Source organism: Paraphaeosphaeria sporulosa (assembly GCF_001642045.1).
Source record: "Paraphaeosphaeria sporulosa strain AP3s5-JAC2a unplaced genomic scaffold CC84scaffold_2, whole genome shotgun sequence".
Lineage (NCBI taxonomy): Eukaryota > Fungi > Ascomycota > Dothideomycetes > Pleosporales > Didymosphaeriaceae > Paraphaeosphaeria > Paraphaeosphaeria sporulosa.
The window spans coordinates 992876-1012211 of record NW_017253361.1 but is presented as its reverse complement, the minus strand read 5'-3'; the positions used below and the strand labels follow the sequence as shown (position 1 = coordinate 1012211).

At 52.4% G+C, this 19336-nt stretch overlaps 7 protein-coding genes across 7 annotated transcripts; 5 read left to right on the top strand and 2 right to left on the bottom strand.

The window, feature by feature from the left end:
- The first annotated feature begins 45 nt into the window (after positions 1-45).
- On the top strand, positions 46-2496 carry CC84DRAFT_1160676 (zf-DHHC-domain-containing protein). Its single transcript, XM_018177552.1, has 2 exons — positions 46-582; positions 718-2496. Exons 1-2 carry the CDS (start codon positions 432-434, stop codon positions 2328-2330), a joined length of 1764 nt encoding a protein of 587 aa, XP_018039908.1. The 5' UTR covers positions 46-431; the 3' UTR covers positions 2331-2496.
- A 772-nt stretch (positions 2497-3268) lies between these two features.
- CC84DRAFT_440618 (uncharacterized protein) lies at positions 3269-4924 on the top strand. The gene is made up of 5 exons (XM_018186291.1): positions 3269-3543; positions 3738-3903; positions 3994-4159; positions 4212-4312; positions 4401-4924. The coding sequence occupies exons 1-5, from the start codon at positions 3397-3399 to the stop codon at positions 4766-4768; spliced, it is 948 nt and encodes a 315-aa protein (XP_018039907.1). The 5' UTR covers positions 3269-3396; the 3' UTR covers positions 4769-4924.
- A 1562-nt stretch (positions 4925-6486) lies between these two features.
- CC84DRAFT_1212958 (uncharacterized protein) lies at positions 6487-7716 on the bottom strand (the record flags this gene model as incomplete). The annotated part of the gene is made up of 4 exons (XM_018182492.1): positions 6487-6914; positions 6967-7149; positions 7200-7635; positions 7690-7716. The coding sequence occupies 4 exons, from the start codon at positions 7714-7716 to the stop codon at positions 6487-6489; spliced, it is 1074 nt and encodes a 357-aa protein (XP_018039906.1).
- A 687-nt stretch (positions 7717-8403) lies between these two features.
- CC84DRAFT_1111015 (alpha/beta-hydrolase) lies at positions 8404-10452 on the top strand. Its single transcript, XM_018175267.1, has 3 exons — positions 8404-8783; positions 8834-9333; positions 9379-10452. The coding sequence occupies exons 1-3, from the start codon at positions 8584-8586 to the stop codon at positions 10362-10364; spliced, it is 1686 nt and encodes a 561-aa protein (XP_018039905.1). The 5' UTR covers positions 8404-8583; the 3' UTR covers positions 10365-10452.
- Positions 10453-11969: 1517 nt separating this feature from the next.
- CC84DRAFT_440589 (uncharacterized protein) lies at positions 11970-13095 on the top strand. Its single transcript, XM_018186290.1, has 2 exons — positions 11970-12371; positions 12421-13095. The coding sequence occupies exons 1-2, from the start codon at positions 12134-12136 to the stop codon at positions 12999-13001; spliced, it is 819 nt and encodes a 272-aa protein (XP_018039904.1). The 5' UTR covers positions 11970-12133; the 3' UTR covers positions 13002-13095.
- Positions 13004-13584, bottom strand: CC84DRAFT_1160669 (uncharacterized protein). The gene is made up of 2 exons (XM_018177551.1): positions 13323-13584; positions 13004-13258 (listed from the first exon to the last, which is right to left on the bottom strand). The coding sequence occupies exon 1, from the start codon at positions 13526-13528 to the stop codon at positions 13325-13327; it is 204 nt and encodes a 67-aa protein (XP_018039903.1). The 5' UTR covers positions 13529-13584; the 3' UTR covers positions 13004-13258; positions 13323-13324.
- A 2073-nt stretch (positions 13585-15657) lies between these two features.
- CC84DRAFT_1193315 (histidine acid phosphatase-like protein) lies at positions 15658-17762 on the top strand (the record flags this gene model as incomplete). The annotated part of the gene is made up of 3 exons (XM_018181286.1): positions 15658-15805; positions 16030-17075; positions 17124-17762. 3 exons carry the CDS (start codon positions 15658-15660, stop codon positions 17406-17408), a joined length of 1479 nt encoding a protein of 492 aa, XP_018039902.1. The 3' UTR covers positions 17409-17762.
- Between the last annotated feature and the right edge of the window lie 1574 nt (positions 17763-19336).

The window sequence follows — 19336 nt, the reverse complement described above, 5'->3', positions numbered from 1 at the left end:
GGTCCAGATTGCTGGGTCGCGGTGTCTGGCTGGATCCTGGAGGCAGTCAGCCCGCGCCTCAGAACGAAAACGCAACGGCGAGGACAGGGTGACCTCTCCTACTTGGCTTGCCCTCCAACCTGTCCTAGTTACACCCCAGATCGTGTCGTTGTTTGTCTTCTAAGCCCACCGCGCCGCGCCGACCCGCTAGCATAGCTTCTGCCGGCGGTGCTGCAGTTGTCCCTGAAACCTCGCCGAAACTCGTCCGCCTCGCCCTCTTCGCTGCCTCCGCGTCGAACGCGCGCATACCTTATGGATCAACGCCACCTTGCTTCGTTGCTCTAGACGACTATTCTTCGCTCCTCCAGCCTCATCGCATGCATTGAGCCGTGTGCTGCGGAAGGATGGCAACGTTGGGATCGCCTTCGCCGCCCTCATCACCATCGCGAAACATGCGCCGCCGTGCGTGGGCCAGGAAGGTGGAACGCTTTTGCTGTAGCACAATAACCTACTTTCCGCTGGTGTTTGTGTATGGTTTGACGTCATGGGCCGCCTGGGTCCAAGTGGGCATAGGCTTCAACACGTCCAAGAATCGTTGGACAGGTAGGCTACGCTCTATTTTCCGGGCATTGGCTAGATGTACAGATTGCATGGGCAGATCTCGTGGTCTCTGTACATGGTAGACCAAAGACCCGTAGAGCCTGGGAAGCAATGTCAGCCCACTAACACAACGCACAGGCAAGTCTTCGTCCGCGCTCGGCTTCTTCCTGTACATGATGCTTAACTGGAGCTACACGACCGCCGTATTCACAGACCCCGGCTCGCCGCTCAACGTCACAAACGGTTATAGTCAACTGCCCACGCAGGAAGGAGGAGGCATGCAGTATACGTCTTTCACGGTCAAGGCATCTACGGGCGACATACGATTCTGCAAAAAGTGCCAAGCACAGAAACCCGACCGCGCCCACCATTGCTCAACCTGCAAGCGATGTGTGCTCAAGATGGACCACCACTGCCCGTGGCTGGCGGCGTGCGTCGGACTTCACAACTACAAGGCCTTCCTCCTTTTCTTGATCTATTTGACATTCTTCTGTTGGGTAGCTTTTGCGACATCAGCGACTTGGGTGTGGACCGAGATTTTGAACGACGGGAACTACTCCGAGTCATTTATGCCGGTGAACTATGTCCTGCTTGCTGTTCTTTCTGGCATCATTGGAGTGGTGATAACTGGGTTCACTGCTTGGCATTGCTATCTGACGATTCGAGGGCAAACAACAATCGAGAGCTTGGAAAAGACGCGCTATCTGTCGCCACTGCGGAATAGCATGAAAGCTCAGCTCTCAGACCGCAACTACCTGGACGCCCAGGCCAACGGACGGCTAAGCATTAGCGACCAACTCCGCGAGATCCACGCAAATGCTCTACCAGGGATTACTCGACCTGAAGAAGGGGTCTCATCACCCTCTCAGCGTTGTGCTCGCTCGCCCGCCCCTACGAGCAACGGCTATTCACACCCGAACCAGCAGTCCTACGAGTACCGCGAGCGGCAACAACGCTACGAGTCCTACGAGTCCTATCTAGACGAACGGGACAACGAACAATTACCCAACGCATTCGATTTGGGGTGGAAACGGAACGTAGGACATGTATTCGGGCCTTCCGCGCTTCTGTGGTTTGTGCCCATATGCAACACAACCGGCGATGGGTGGTCATGGGAAGCAAGCCCGAAGTGGCTAGCGGCACGTGAACGCATCAAGAACGAGCGAGAGGCAGAAGAGCGAATCCAAAAGCAGCGTGAGCGCGACGCTGGCTGGGGCGTTGATTCTCCTACTGAAGCCGAGTTTAGGCGCGACACACGGGCCCCCGAACCCTGGCAGATCAACCGCTTCGCTCCACCCCAGCGAGCACCTCGAAGGCCCGAGTGGCAGGAGTCCCGTCGACGCGGACAGGACGCCCGATACTTGACCACTTCGAATGGTATAGTGTCAACACCAACCGAAGGCCGCCGCAGCCCCAGCAAAGCTGATCAAATTCTCGGAAGGGAGAACGGCATGTATGCGGATGGAGATGTCCAGCTGCAGTCCATTGACCGGCGGAAGTTCGATCGATACAATTACATATCCGACGACGACGAAGGCGACGATTACGAGATGTCAAGCGACGAAGCGAGCGCAGCACAGCGGAAAACGCCCAAGCCTGTACCGCTCCCGAAAAACACAAGGGATTGGAACGATATCCCTGACGACTTTCTGAGTGCGCCGCCCAAAGGAAGACGTAGGAGTCCCGGGACGAGTCGCGAGAGGACTCCCAACAAGGCCGGGAGGCGGGATGATTGGGGCAAGGACGATTAATGGTCATGTGCTTGGATGGCACTATGGTACGTGTGAATGTATAACATATATAGAAGAAAGGCTGCTGCGATTTGGCATGGGAAGGCGTTGTAGGCGAATGGATACATAGCTCAGCCTGGAGAACTCACGGCAAGGTGTTTGGACTAGTGCTTGTGCAAGGTAATCAAGATGATTCTTCTCAGCCCGTATCCAGAAGACATGGCGAACTTGCGATACGTATCCTGCTGAAACCTATCTGGTCACAGCAGGCCAGTGCCCGTGGGCAGCTCCAGGCGTTCTTACACGGGCACCAGGAACCCCGAGTTGATTCAACGCGGCTGTGCCTTCGGATCCTGCATCAAGCATTTGCCAAGAAAGCTTGTTTTGATTAAGCATCTGGCCGTTACGACCCACGTGTTGCGACTGGACGGCCTAGACCCCGAGCTCCTTCCCAAAAAGCTTAATCAATAATCATAAACCACGCAGCCACAGTAGTTTGGTTTCAACTCGGCTCTATTATACGCATCATCCAACCACAGGCCACTGCTCGTCTCCTTTCTCCGCAATCCACTGAGACCCTGAAGCGCGTCATGTGGCTGAGCGGCGAGGCTGATTATTGCGTAAGTTCAATTTCCTTTGTGGAAGCCGTCGCAAAGTCGAGCTTGATTGCCGGGCGTCAACCGCTGTTCGAGCGCACCTGCCCCGGCAACAGGTGCGCGACAATGTGCCTCTGGGCAACAGCCATATCAATGAACATACCAAGGGCTGCAGTTTCCGCACAGAGTATGTTTCTCCTCCCTGTAGCGCAGTGTTTGAAAACTTGAGATCCATAGCGCTTCACTCTCACATCGCGTGCCTCCGCCTCCGCGTCTGACGGGCCCAGGCTCCGACACGGCGACGCCGGTCCTCGCACCTGCCGCGATCCAAATGTGTCACCAAAAAAGGGCGTCACAATATCAGGCTGTACAATCCCGGCCGTTTGTCCCTCATTACAGCGCGCCTCTGCTCAATTTCCCGCATTGCCAGACACTCTCTGCTTCTCACATTCCTTTGACACATCGGTTTCCCTCTACTTTACGGGTGTAAAATGGAGTTTGCATTGGGACATCATGGAGACCTCGCGTCCGAGAGGGGCAACTGGACATGCGAGGCGCCGCCCGGATTGGCATTCGCGTGCTTGAGGCCAATGGCGATGTCGGAGATGTTTCCATTCTCTGTTGTTTTTGTCGCTGCTGTAAGTGATTTTTGGTTTTTCAGCCTCTCCCAAACACGCTCGCTCGGTACCAGTCAAGTGTACGACACCGTACCACGACCTGTAATTGCACAGAAACTATCTCACAGCGTGCTTCGAACAGACTCTATGGAATCGACCGCTCGCTCTTGTCCGTATTTTTCTTATGTCACACTGACATCGAGCTTCGCGCACAGGTTCTCATCGTCTTCGCGTTGCTGAAACAATTCGTGCTCGAGAACTATATGATGCACAAAGACAGCCTCCATGGGAGAGCTTATGCACGGCTAAAGCCCCGAGATCAACGAACGCTGGTGAACCACCACCTAAGCTTGGTCATGAAAGTCTGCCTCTTCATCATCGGTACAGGTCCCTGCTTTTCTTGCCTGCACCAAACCCAAGTCTTCTGCTGCTCGAGAGGAAACCAAATTAGTTCCTGACGCTGCTCATCAGGCATATACCCCTTCTGCGCCCTTGTGTCAGGCCACAACTTCAACACCCGCTTCGTCGCACGCCTCACAATCGGCGACGTGTTGTTCCTTTGTAGCCACACATACACCGCCATCTACCTGTTCGAGCTTTGCTACCGCCAGGGCATAAGCTATATAACCTGGGTGCAGTGCGTGTACTCTACCATTGTGTGAGACTACGACCGCTAACAAACCACGCAGCCACTCCTGCACGATACTAATCGCGCAGCTAGCTCTCGCCTTCACGGCCACACACAGAGCGCAGGATACCACCATCGAGATGGTACTCTGCTTGGTCTGGGGTACGGCTCCCTTACTCTATTCTGCCTTTGCTCTACAAACACACGCTAGTATCCTATCTCCACCCGCCCACGCACTAACCAACCATAGGCGTCTTCGACATCCTCTCGGAAGCCATAACCCACCTCACCATGGTTCTCTATCGCCTCTACCCCACACGTCACGCCTTCCTCTACCGTGCGCTGCGCACCGCATTCGTTGTCTCCGTCCTCAGCACCACCATCGAAACCGCCGTCGTAGGCTGGTTTTACGGCGCGCTGTTTCGTCGCTGGAGCACGCTGAACAAGGCGCTCACGCCAATGCTGTTCGTCGCGTTTGTCGCCGCGCAGATTTGGAGCGCGATCTGTCTTTGGCGGATTGGGAGTGCGAAGGGTGTCTTGATGAGGGGTGGGGGCGGAGAGCTAGAGGTTGGCAGCGGAGAGGCGGCTGGAGAGGAGGGGAAGGAGGGGTCGAAGTGAGAACGGGAATTGGACCCGGCGAATTGAGTCTGAGGGAGGTGTGCAGGATGAATACGGGATTGATAACGTCTTGACTAAGACTACGGCGGGATGGATCTGACAGGTGCTTTCTTGTGCATGTTACGGAAGGCTTGGAATATTTTGGCCAAGCAACGTGAGCAGAATGGCTTCGGTGAGGGAGCGTGAGGCCCCTCATGTACGAATCAGCCGGCGCCATTGGTTTCTGTCCAGGAGTACGGACTCTCTTGTTGCGCTTTAGCTACATCGAGTACCAACATACTCTTAGGCGCTTTTATATAGCATTGTGTATGAATGTTGATTGCGAAGAAGAAAAAAAGATACACCGTGCCTGGTAACGAGAGGTGCGAATTCATGCTGAAAGAGGCTAGAGGAGACCATTGCCTTACTTTGGCCAACGCGTCTCACATTAGGAGTAACGTGAAAGTGCATATCGTATCACTTTTTGCGAGCGGGATTCGCTAACGAATAAGTGATGGCGGTGGTGGTCGGACGAATACCTCCGACTTAGTATTGTGCGGCTATTGGATGGGCCGTCTATTCAGGCAATCCATGAACTAGTCAGCCAAGGGACTCATGAATCACTTAACGTGCATATGTGCGTATTCCATCTGACCCACTGTGCTTGTTGAGCTAGGTCTCGCGAGGTCCCCGCGCGCAGGTGCAATTCAGCGTGTCTAGCTTCTGTTCGCAGAGTACAGATCTGTACCAAGCCCAAAATGAACGTGCTGTAGTCATCAATCTTTAGCCAGCACAATTAAGCTACACAGCTGGCTAGAAAAATCTTTGGTACGGCAGAGGGTTGAAATCTGATGTGGAAAACCTCCGCAGTTGAGACACGGCGCTGTAGAACATTCTACTGTCGCCAAGGTGTCTATCCAATAGTGGCACATCAATCTTGATCCATGGCAGTTTTGTACTTAGCAGCGATCGATCCAGATATTGGCGTCGTGGACAGTCCTCGGAGTACAACGCGTCGAACAATTCTAAGCCTCGCATTGCTATTCCCGGGGGTCATCACTTCCGAAGGCTATCGTTCAGCACTTGGCGACACACCTAGTTCCTCAGTATATATTTGTGTTCTACGCTTGCGGCGCAGCGAATCGGAAGTTGCCCGCGACACGCCACAAGTGTGAGAATGTGGCTTGCCGTTGCGACGTACCGACTCATGTCGGCGACCAGCCAGATGCCGGGAGCCGAAATAAACGGGGAATTTGTGGATGACCCGATTTCAAGGTTCCGTAAGCGTTCGTTACTGGCATCTTGAACCAGAGAAGTAAATGGACATAAAGGGTATATGTGATTTGCAGCGTGTAGCTCGGTCACTTGGTGTGGGCTGACCCGCTGGGAACCATATGGGTCAGGAACCACTCAATCCGATGAACGAAAACCGCAGACAGGGTACATGGTTCTTCCTGTCGGTAGAATCGGGGACCTTGGTTTCGTTCACGCGTGGGGTCTGACCCCTGAAGTGTCAGGGCCCAGACCGAGGGACAACTGGGCGGGGCTGTGTATGAGCGCGAAAATGAACACCGATGCTTCTGATTGCTTTGGGAGCAAGAGTAAGCATCCACGGATGGTGAGGACCAAGACAGCGATGGCAGGGTTCAGGATGATGAGAACCCATCGTACACCTTGGAGGTACTTTGCGCGCCTGAATTTGTAGGCTGATATCAATTGATAGGCGGCAAATCCGAGCCTCAGAGCGCTTGTTCAATATCGCTCCTCGAACTCTCAGCCCTGCTCTTCCTGTCGTCCTCATACATCGTTTCTATCGTAGTGTCCACCCTGATTTTCTCTCTGCCATCAAGACCAACGCTCAAACCGGCCTTGACCAGGGAGTCCTCAGAACCATTTGGGTTGTGGTGTGACTTGTTTGTGCGAGAGCCCGAAGCAGCAGAGATAACTCCGCCGCTAGCTCCCAGGCGATTGGGGTCCATCGTCTTGCGGCGAGTAGAGCTGAGCTCGTAATGCTTGCCATAGCTGCTCGGACCGTTCGTGCTACCGCCGATGATCATGGTACGGAGTGCAGGCAGACAGGCGGCTATGATAGCGATGGCCGTCTCGACCATGGATACCGTACAGGTGAGCATTGTCTCATTTTTATGGGAATAGTATGCTCGAATTACTATTATGAAGTCAGTGAATGCGTGGAAATTGCATGCAGGAGATGTACGCACTGCTCGAGATGATGACGAAGAATCCAAGCGCGAAGACACCTGCTACACCGAGCTTCTGCTTCAGCTTCATCTGCAGCCTCGACACCATTGTGATCGGCAACGCAATGATAATGGCGTCCGAGAAGATGTTGAAGAAGATCGTGATCCAGTAGTTAATCTGAGCAGCTCTGGGGTCACATTGATCTGCGTGCGATGGTTAGACGGATCCTTCAAGGTATTTCTGGTAGACTTACAATTTGGGTCGCTCGACCAGCGCTTGTCATACGGATAACATTGGAACAAAATATCGAAGAAAATGACAAGGAACGTCACGGCCAGTCCACCAAGTGCGATGTTGTAGATCAAGATAAGCCTCGATCCCGGTACGGCGAGGCGTTTGTAGAAAAATAGAAGGGCGAATTTTACTGCCCAAAGCGAGGAGACGTAAAGGATGGATCCAGGTACAATCATTTGCATGATTCCCTTGAAGTTTTCAGGCGTCACGGTCGACATGTCGCCCAAGCCCAAGTTCCACATGTGCTGCTGGATGCCAAGGTCGCCGATGAGGCAGCACATAGCAAGGATGATGAGGAAGTCCTCGATAGCCAGTCTACCCATACGAGTCCATCGCGAGTACATGCGCAATGCCACAAAGGGTACGACAGCTATAGTGCAGATGTACCAGGAGACCTGTAGTTGCTGATCAGCATTGAGCAAACCTGCGGGGAACATCAAAGCACTTACTACCTGACCCAGCCCATTGTCACCCATCGTGGTTTACGGGTACTTGCGCGAGACCCTGACAAGAGGAGGTCTCTTAGAAGAAGGGATCTTCAATCGTATCGACGACGAAGTGGAGGAGCACGTCTGTGGGCCTTGTGGGATCATATGTGTGTAATGGAGCTACCAAGGGGAGACGATGGCATTCAAACACCTGTCTGGAACACTTCATGTGCAAAGCTAACCTCGTGTTCTCGCTTGCTCTATACGTGATCGACATCGAAATTTCCAGTTGGAAGTTCGGCTACTTCGCCTCATCCGGAAAAAGCCTCAATTAGATATTAAGTAATATGATGCTAGGAGCAAACGACATGCGGTTGTTCAACAGTTCCCCTGCATGCTGGCCGCATCGGCCGTAGTTTGCTGTAGTGCGCGGCGAGGAACTTTCCCAGCCAATCAACGTGAGGAGGTGCCTAAGTCTCAGGAGACATCTATGACCTCGGTATCAAGCCCAATTAGAATCATTGCAAACATGTGGAGAGTCGAAGAAGGTTTCAGCAACGGTGGCGGGCGAACTGCGGAATGGAGTCGCTTGGTCCGATGAAGACCCTTCATGCGAGTCAGAAAGGGCCGAATTGACGCGCATGGAAGCGGGCCGCCACAACCATCATCAGACTAGCATTGCTGGCCACCCATGAGTTTTCATATTTGGTGGGCTAGGCAATCAACAGCTTTGACCAGACAATAGTCCACAGCGGTCGAACATCGGCAGATCTTCTTCATTTCAGGTCAAGACTGCGATTACTTCCATGCCCCTTCCTTCCAGCGACCAGGTTCAAATACCCACTTGATGCCCGATTGACGATCTCCTCGTGTCTTCAGATTTCCTCAGTATCTCAACATCCTGAAACTTACACCATGAAGGTTTCGGGCATAGTCGCAGCCGCTTGCGCTACCGCAGCGGCGGGAAATCCGTTGCCGCGACCAAGTGAAGGTTTGCCGGACTCATCTGCGCCAGTTGTCACACTTGCACAAGGCGCTGTGAGAGGCTTTACCGATGCTGGCAACACAGTCTTTCTCGGCATCCCTTTTGCTGATACAACGGGAGGATCAAACCGGTATGGCGTAATCCTATTGGATCTCACTGGGTTAACTAACTTTACGCTAGATGGCAGCCACCGCGGGACGTGCCTAAAGCAAAGCCGGGGGCCGTCTTTAACGCGTCAAAATATGGTCCGACATGCCCCCAAGCCATATCGGGAACGTCGTACTCACAACAGGGTGAGGACTGCCTGAATCTTAACATTTGGGTACCCTCTTCAGCCTCGAGCAAGCGTCGTGCCGCTTCCCCTCCCCCTCCCCCAGCCCGGGGTAGTTGCCATGGTCCTAAGCCTCCAGCTGGTTGCGATACAACCCCTAGGAATGAGGATGGCCTGCCCGTCTTCGTCTGGATGTATGGAGGTGCCATGGTGACTGGCTCAAGCAGCAACCCTGCCTACCAGGGTGCCAACTTTGCGCGCAAAGGTGTCATCTATGTCAGCTTCAACACCCGTGAAAGCATCTGGGCGTACCCCAACTCAGCTGAGCTCGCGGGCAAGCCGGGTTCCCAGAATTTTGGTATTTTGGACGTAGATAAGGCCTTGCAATGGGTTCGTGACAACATTGCTGGTAGGTCGCCCCCTTGATTGTTGGAATAGACGTTAACCTCTTCAGCTTTCGGTGGCAACCCTGACCACATTGTCTTTGGTGGCCACTCTTCCGGCTCAGTTCAGGTTGACCACTACCTTTGGAATCACCCTGACACCTTCTTGGTCGGTGCCGTCCAGATGGCCGCCAACGCAAAGTCTGGGCCTGCCGTCGCTCCTGTCAACCAGGCACTCGACATTGTTGCTGCGGAAGTCGGCTGCGCGAGTGGGAAGGGTCAGCTCGACTGCCTTCGCAAGGTTGACGTGTATGCCTTCCAGACCGCGAACTTCAACGCAACGTACAACACTTGGTTCACTCCCGTCGTGGACGAGAAGACCCGCTACCAGGACTACGAGGCTCGTTTCAAGGCCGGCAAGTACGCCTCCCATGTGCCTTTGATCACCGGTAACTCCAACTACGAGGGCGCTCTCTTTGGCCTGGTGTATGGAGGCGAGAACACCAACTTCACCAAGTGGATTAACACCTTTGATGCCGATGTTGCTGAGATACCGAAGCAGCTGCTTTTAAACTCTTATAACCAGGCTGATTACGCTACCGTTTCTGAGATGAGCGGTGCCCAGTACGGCGATGCTCGTTTCTTCTGCCCTGTAGACTACCTGCTCGATGTGCGTAGCACTGAACAGGACACTTGGATCTACCGCTTCTTCGCAAACTACTCGCAGGGTCTCCCAGTCCAGTCGCCAACGCACGGTGCTGAGATCGCCTACTTCTTCGGTGGAAACGAGGTATTCGCTGGACAGACCGTCACAGCGGAGCAGCAGGCGTTGGCTGACTACCAGAACGACTGGTTTGTCTCGTGGATCAAGAATCCCTCTGCCGGTCCTGGATGGAACAAAGCCAGCCCCAAGGCGGGCGCTCTTGCGAAGTTGGGCGTCGACAACGCCGCGACCATTGAGCTGGCTTCCACATCTGACTACAATGCCAGGTGCCAGTCGGTCTACAACCCATACCTCCCTAAATACCCAGTCATTCAGAGCGTTTATGTTTCCTAAGCGTACATCCACGAACCTCACGAATCTATCTTAGTTGCGCAGAGCCACGATCATAGAATACTTATTAATAGACTATACTTTGAGATACATCTTGATTTGCAAACTGTATCTTCGTTGAAAAGTAGCGATAAAAGAGCAAGTGCATGTCACTCCGTGAATGCCTGGTAACTGAAAGGCATGATCGTACAGCGAGACAGTGACATGCTGAGAGTGCCTATTGAGATCCGAGTTGACGCTCTTTGTTCACCCTGTTTCAATGAATCTAATGATGCTACAATTAGATATTCTAGGTTTTGTTCATATTGAAGGTTGATGAAGTGGTTCGCCGAGGCAAGGCGAAGGATCATTACCAGCGAGCATCGCTGAGGAAACGGTATTCCTAGCTGCGAATTGGAACACGCTCTAGGCATATACAAGTCTATGTTGCGAAAGTTTCCTACTTCGTAGTATGTCATTTATCCTCCTCTCGCAGCGAAGGTAACTAGGTGGTATCAGAGGTCCGGCCGATTGCGTGAGATCTCCCCAGAGCTGATCGTACGTTGGGTGCTGGACATTATGCTCAAAGCGGAGGTATTGCCAATGTAGTGCACGCCTATGCCTTTAACATTCAACACCGAGCGAGAAATGCTCCAAGTGCCAATCTTCCGAGTATCATGTTCCAAGGAGAGAAAAAACACCGAGTCCACGGGTGATAGCGGTTCGAGACTGGTGATCTAAAGAGGGTCAAAAGAAAAGACCAAGTGATGGCCACGATATCAGAGCATTGGATGCACTTCAGATCTGCTCTGTCCGTTTGTTGAGATAGTTCTTCTGGCGAAGTAATTTGACGAGGAGGGTCATGAGTGTGCACGACCAACCATAGGGATAGCACGCGTGGGTCGAAACTCATTGCAAGCATTACCACGGGTTGGAAACCCGATTCATGCAATGCGCATCGCTTAAACCAGTACACACAAAGACGATAATCATTCGACATTGTAAATGAGAAAGGAAACAATGCTGACATTACGGTAATGCATGCGATGCCAACTAGGTCTAGTGCAAACGGCGAGTATTGACGCAGAGCACGAGGAAGGCTTAATGTAGGCATACAAAAGGCCAAGTCTTCAGAAAGAGGCGAAGCGATGCTGTGAGGGATGTGATTGGACAACGCGGCTGCCCAAGTGCGAATGTGACTGATCCTCCAATGTGCCGTGCCGGCGCCTACCGACCCGTTGGGACCAGAATCAGACTGACACAACGATTGTCCTCTAATCAATGCTCTCTGAGAGCAATACTACCAGCCACGTGTGTAAAGAGAGAAGACCTTGCTCAAACCTTGAAACCAGCTACAGAAACGACCATAAATACACGAACACAAACAAGACATCGGGCGCGTTCATTACTCCAATTGATACGATGGTTATATCGAATCCGGCAGAAAGAGGTTTCGGCGACCTAATGCGATAGCCCGTTGCCTGCACGTTGCCAGGTGCCAAACTTGCTGCGTTCCTAGTACCGGCCCCAACCAGTTGGCTATCGAGGTTGCACGGACATCACTAGCCAATCACCCTGCGCAAATCCCATTAATCCTTCTAGATATATTGCTATCGCGGGCTTTCCTTGTGGCTATGTACTCCTGTGAATGGTGGCCCCTATGCTCAAACCCCGAGAGTGCATAGGGTGGGGCCAGAAAAGAAAACAAGTACAAAGACGCAACATCCCCTTGCGTTTGACGGCGCGGCTTTTACACAGGCAACAACTCGAGGTGCACGCTCCGATTATTCAGTATGGCAACCTGCTACGGACGCGACGGCAGACCCGACCCCAAATTCCTACCCTGCAACCAAACCGCCATCCTCGAGCAGAAACACACATCTTGTTGCAAGGAAGACGAGAGATGCTTCACAAACGGGCTGTGTCGGCATAAAGCCCTGGGAACGGACACGAATTACTACTGGCTAGAGGCCTGCACAGATCCCACATTCAAAGACCCAGCGTGCCCACCATGGGATCCTTGTCGTCACGGTATGAATACCAAGTGCATCCTGATAGGGTTGTCTGACGATATAAATAGCGGACAATCTGTATTGGAAATGTCTCGACTCAAAAGCATGGTGCTGCAACAACGGAGGCCCATCTGAAGTCCAAATGAGAACTGGACACATCAACACGACATGCTGCAACATGACCGAATTCATGTTTCAAGCTGCAGATCCAGTTGTATATGCAACCGCTGTGCAGATGAGACTTCCAATAAGTACACTCCTATCGAGCTCCGAGACCGCGTTAGATCAGTCGTCGATTTCAACATCAACATCAGCCCCCGCCACGAGTGTACAGCCGACAACTTCGACACCTTCCATAACGACTCCGATAATTGATGGATCTTCTCAGCAAAATTTAACCTCGTCTTCATCAGGTTCTTCCAATAATATTAAAGTTGGTGTTGGGGTAGGCGTTGGCCTCGGAGTTTGCGTTGTCGCCTTGTCTGCGGTTCTGTTTGTTATGCTAAAGAGAAAGAGACCCCAAAGGAATGAGTTGAAAGGTCACAAAATCGCCGAGATGCACTCGCAGAGTGCAATGTATGAGCTACATGGTAACGAGGTCACCGCCGAAGTGATGTCGGAGAAGACGAGATACGAGATGAGAGCTTGAATGTGCGTACGCTGTTTGGACTTGCACTGATACCGATACATCAAATACTACCAGCATGAGAGTGAGCGTACTACCGCTGGTTCTGTGCTGCCTCAAGACCTTCCAACGGCCAAGTTTCGAACCGTGCACTCTGTACCATTTCGAAACAATGGCCGAGTTGAAGTGAATAGCTATTATGCGAGGCTCTTCAATTTTGCGTTGCAGCGCTGATGGACCATAATAGTTCTATATCTCCTCGGCCAGTCGCCGGTTGCCGGCTTTTGTAACCATCACATCTCGTCAGCGGACTGGCACGAACTCCGGGTACGCTCAGGGTCCTACTTTCAAGTGCATGCCCGATTGTTGCGGTAGCTGAGGTAGAGAGCAATAATGCAAAGCATGTGTGCAACATTCGAGAGGACGAAGAAGGCACGTCGTGTGATGGAATAGCGTGGAGAGTTGAGAAAGTCGTCAAGACTAAAAGACGCGGATACTTCGAATATTTCCGCATCCTGTTGAGGCTTTAACAGACTCTCGCGTTTGTGCATGACTTCTTCCAGGAGACTGTTTCGATTATTCTTTCGAGGTGAAATTTGAATATACAATGAAGGGGAGAGTCTGCGACATATTTGTGTCAATCTGCTGCCTAGACATTGCACACTTTTGTCCCTTTTCGTCCAAGGCTGGCTTATCGAGCATATGACTCGGGTCCCTGGTGCACATGAACAACAACTTCGTCACTGATTGTCTAAGGAGTTGCGGTCTCCAATGGGAGAATTTGAATTCCTTTACGTTTATTATACCAATGATAACCTCTAATACGCAAATATGTGGCTTTTACAGAGGTTGCTCTCGCTCTCGTCAGCCTGCCATTATCACGTGTCGCCTAGTTCTATTTGGGCCTTCACCGCACATACTGAATGAAACGAAAGGAATAAGGAAATTTAAGCAGAACTTGGAGACATAGTCACTGTATTATTTGCAGAATTTTTTGGCCTCTCGATGTCGAGGATTGGAGTAGCGCAGAAAAACAGCTTTACCCCTTCAAGACATGTCCGGTCAAGTCCCTCAAATGGTTGAGATATCTAACAGCAGAAAACCCTAACACGGGGGATCACGGCGATTCCGGCGATGCCGCAGGCGTCATGTGCGGTGTACTTTCCGGCAACTCCATATCTCCAGCAGAGTATTCCCCTATTCCATCTGCTAAATGTCGAGATTGGCTGACCTTTCTTTGCTTTTAAAAGAACGGACATACTCGCTCTGTTCATGCCTAGCTCTTTGAAGCCTGTGGCTGCACTCCTCTTGAACGCGCCGAGGCTGCCTCTCGGAGTCCTGGAGGGGATGGCTAGTTGGGACAGGTGCAGGCTCTTTCTGCTCTCCTGGACTCGCCGGGCGACAGTCTTGCATTATGGGTTCTGCTCCTGCCTGGCGGCCCGGATGAGCATTTTTTTCTGCTTTTCAAGGGCGAAGAGCTCATTCTGATAGGCTTGGATGGCGTGATTGCCCAGAGGAAGTCGCGCCTTCCCCTTCCTTTCTCCTCCAGTTTTTTCTGTCACTCGTTGCTCTTCAACATGTAGCGCCCCCAGAGCACCCTCGAGTCTCGCCGCTTCTTTCTTCTTCTCCTATGCCTGCCTATCTACTAGGGGACGCTCTCTGTTACGCTGTTCAACTAAGGACGGTTGCACCCGCCGTTTCCGTTCGTCTCCGCCTGTGTTCATCGTGTGTGACTTCTCAGGAAGAAACGCCTCCAAATAGGAATCGAATTTGGCTGCTTAATGCTTTTCCTCTTGCACGCGTCTCGCTGCCAACATGCGCTTGTTCTCGTCCTGCTTAAGACACGCAAGGTCTTCCCCAGAACGCGTCGGTTTTAAGAGACGGACCGTCGGAGTGGTTCCCAAACGGCCTATCGCACGGTACGTCGTATGATTCACCAGAGACAGTAGGGCGTCAATGTTGTGCACAAACAGTGGGTACAGATGCTTGGTCATTCTGTGCTGATTTGCAAGTTTAGGTGCACGTTCGTAGGGGATCCCGCACGTGTAAGTGCAACGAAGAACGAACCACGTCAATTGTTCGTGAATACATACCACACTCTTAGTAAATGCGTCGGTCCAGTATCCGCAATGTGTCTAGTCCTCTCCACCGCTATTATGGCATCTTCTCCCTCACGAGATCGACCCGCCACGTTCACAAACCTGGTGCCATTTATCATGTGGTTGGCTTCTCTTCTGGACAACCCACACCTTCCCAATCAACATGGAACACAAGAGTGCTCTCGTATTCCCAAAATGTGGCAGTGACAGATGCGGGTCTACTAGGAGGACAGAGCTGCCCAGTATGATCGAACGCGCGCCGAGTGGGGTTGACTCTGCCTAAGTAGTGTTTTGACGCCAGGGCAGGTGATAAAACAGACTGTTTAAGAGCTTCAGAGTCGATGACAGCTTCGTCTAAGCCACCTGCGATGTATTGGTCTTGCAGGCCGCGATTGATACAGCGTCTACACGGCTGTTGGCTCTCTGTTTCCGTCAATACGAAATCTTAAGGCCATCAAGTCGTCCGCTTACCGCAGGTCAGATGAGCTCATTCGCACGGACGACAGCCCTGACGCCTTTTAAAGGGTTCTTGGGATTCCATAGTTTCAGCTTCCAGTAGTGTCACACTGACGCAGTGTACGATGCTTCTGTCGTGGACGTTTTCGAAGAGAGGCCGCCTGCCTGTGCTAGCAACGATCGCGAAAAAACAACTACGGCCGATTTTCACATCTAGTCACTGTGGACCCAACCTGGCGGTTGCTCCGCGAGGTTGGGTTAAAATTCTAGATCGTAAGTATTAATAGGTGACACACTAAGCCGGTAGACCATGCCATTCGCCGTTAGACGCGTGCTCCTCCCAGGAACCGGGCTTTGACGTCATGAACTCTTTACCTCAAAAGAAAATCGACGCGCCTCTCAACATTGAGTTATCCATCCGATGATCGTTTCCCTTCCATTCGCATCGCTGCACGCCCTTCTGTTGGCACCCACAGTCTTGGCTGTGGCTATCCCAGCCTTCTCTGGCAGTCAACAAGCCCAGGTCCCGATCCAGCCTCAAGATCATTCCCAGGGCTATCAGTTCGACCCATTGCTGCATCTCCCTGGTATCTCGCCCTACTTTGATGCCGTAGGCTTCGGTCTCGAGCACAAGGCTCCGGATGGCTGCAATGTCACCGCTGCATCGTATCTAGTAAGGCATGGAGCAATATACGCCAATGACAAGGAGTATGAGGAATTCATCAAACCATTTCTATGGAAGCTAGAGAAACACCGCGAGGGGTGGTCCGGCCCTCTCGCGTTCATGTCGGAGTGGCAGTCGCCTGTTGAGGAAGACAAGTTGGAAGAATTGACGCCTTCGGGTGCTGTCGATGCGGCCAAGGTCGGCAAGCATCTGCTAGAACGATACGAGGATTTGGTACCTAACACAAAGCGCATCCTCGCCGACAAAAAGTCCCGGACTTACGACACTGCCAAGAACCTCATCACAGCATGGGCACACAACGACACCGTCGAGATTGTCCGCGTGACAAAGAACAAGAACGGCGCCATGGAGGAACTAATTCCGCACAAATCGTGCGATGCCTTTTCAAAAGAGCCTGGCGCAGAGGAACAAGAGACCTTTATCAACATGTACGGCGCGAGCGTTTCAACACGTCTGGCTCCGCACATGCCCTTCAAGCTGACGCCGAAGGACGTTGTCGGCCTTCAGCAACTTTGCGGCTACGAGAGCGCTATCAAAGGAAAGCGTTCCGAGATCTGCGCAGTCTTCACCGATGCCGAATGGATGGCATATGAATATGCATGGGACCTGAGGTACGCCTACATGGTCGGACCCATGAACCCTCTTTCTCCGTACCTTGGCTTCCCGTGGTTGCATGCCCAGTCCAAGATCTTCCAGTCCATCGATGAGAACGGAAAGCCCGGTGGCAGCTGGCCAGACGAGCAGAGATTCTTCCTATCCTTCACGCATCGCGAGGTTCCTCCGTTCGTCGCGACTGCGCTGGGATTGTTCAATTCATCGTCCAACTCCAGGGAGCAGTTTCCGGCTGACCACATCAACGTACGTACACGATTTTGGCATCCAACCCTCTAGCTAACAGCCATGCAGTGGACACGCGCATGGCGCATGGCCGACCTGATCCCCTTTCTCGGCCACGTAGGCATGGAAAAGATGACCTGCGAGCGTGGCGCCGTCTCTGGCGATGGACCCGGCGAGTTCATCCGCTTCATCGCGAACACTGCGCCCCGCCCTATCCCCGACTGCCAAACTGGGCCTGGCGCAAGCTGTCCGCTTGGCGACTTCGAACATCTCATCGGCAAGGGAGCGAAGAAGCACAAGGATTTTCACAAGGTGTGCGACAAGAAGGACAAGAAGAATGGAAAACATGAGTAGGAAACATGTATATGAAATTGCAAGATACCCTTAGCGTTTTGCGTATTATATTAAGACTAAGTCAAGATAGTACTGGTGATAATAAACCGCAGATATGGATCGCAGAATGGTATCTCTTTGTGGTGTTGACGCAGCAGGTCCTCGAGCTCACAGACTCGAGCGATTAACATTTTCTTCTCCAACTCCAGCGCGGCGATCCCATCTATTCCTGGATCATGAAACATAGGCGTGGGGGCAGGTTGTCGACGAAAGTCCGAGAAGGATTGAGGCAGCGAGACGATCTCGAGATTCCCGTGAGGGCCGGTACCTTCAGCTCGCAACGCGACCCTCGAACGACCTGCCCTTCCAGCGACGACCTCGATGTTTCTTAGACTATGTTCTGAGGGATGTTTACCGCTAGTTGGCCAGAGGTGGGGATTGTGGCTTTGGTCCCGGCATGGCATGGTTGCTACCAAGGCTGAGTATTGTCGGCAATCGAATCGACCACGACGGGGAGAGGAATTATTTGTAAATTTAGGGCGAGCTCTTGTGGGAGGAAAGAGGAGTAACCTTTTTAAATAGGAGATATGCTGTCAGTCGAAAAAGCCTGGGTGTTTTCTTCTTTTTTACGATACTCTGTGCAACGTGCAACGTGCAACGTGACCGGCCTGGCGCTGTCTGTCCCGGCCTTGACTTCTCAGCCGTGAGGTCGCCGTTTCAAACACAGCCCCACCTTTGAATGAATGCGTATATTCACGCAGCCAACTGATGTGCGGGACGGTCAGTACTTTCTTATTCGCTAGGTATTTGTTTGCCTGGAAAAGTCGAAGCGCTCACGCTTCTTGCAGGCTTGCATTAGCAGCATAGCGTCGGAGCGGGTTGGATCATAATCGACCGCGCAGGGGTCTAGGATTGGTGAGCGCTGCGCCAACCTTACGAAGACACTGGGCTCAGTGAGGACGGGTTCCGACTGCCACGACTGGAGCAGGGAGACACACTGGGCTCAGCGCGAAATTGCCCATCTCATCTGAGTTTACCCTTGTCGTTTTGCTGCTAGCATACAGTACATCCAGATGCCGCCGAAAGAGGTGCAAGGCCTGTTCGGTGCGAGTGCAGCGAAATCACCTCCGTTCCCATGCATACACCGCACCGCACGGCCCGTACTCACCATGTCGGCATCGTCGCGTGTGCCCATGGCATCTTGACTCCTGATCGGAGACGCGCCACGGTTGTTCCTGTCAAACGAGCAGACATAGGTGGCTGCGCCAGGGTCGGTCTCAAGTGACTCTTTTCATCACTCCTTGGCTGCATGGCGACTGCTCACCCTGCTCTGTATCACCCAGGTCTCCATCTGCGGTTATCGTCATCTTTGCTCGGTCTCAAGTGACATGGTGTGGGTGAGCCTCATCACTGCACTGCACTGCACCGCAACACACTGCAAAGCAATGACCGAGGCGTCACAGATGATGCAGTGAAAATCGACCACATGCAATAAGCAGAATATTTCCATAGGATCATGCCTGTTATGAAAAGACAGACTGCAGCGGAACTCAGTCTTGTATGGGCATTGCAGGTAAGAGCCATGTGGCACGCAGAAGACGGTGACTTGCTAACAAAAGGCGGCATGACTAGGTTTGAGAGACGAATTTTCAGTAGCGCGCCCTTCCTGATCTTGTGGATTATATGCGTAGCACAAACGGTTTTCTCCCGGCGCGCTGGCTCGGTCGATCTTCAGACAGTCATTGAATACGGAGTGGGTCTCCCCGTGCACGACCGCTGCCATGTCATATGCAAACCACTTAACATGCGCTGCAGGTTTTCGAGGGTAGTTGGTATGACTATGAGGTATCTTCGTTCAAATTTTCCTTCAGGGCCTGGGAAGATACTATTTAGTAAATATTCTATCACTATGTATGAGATTCAGTCCCAACATATAAAGATAGTTGTAT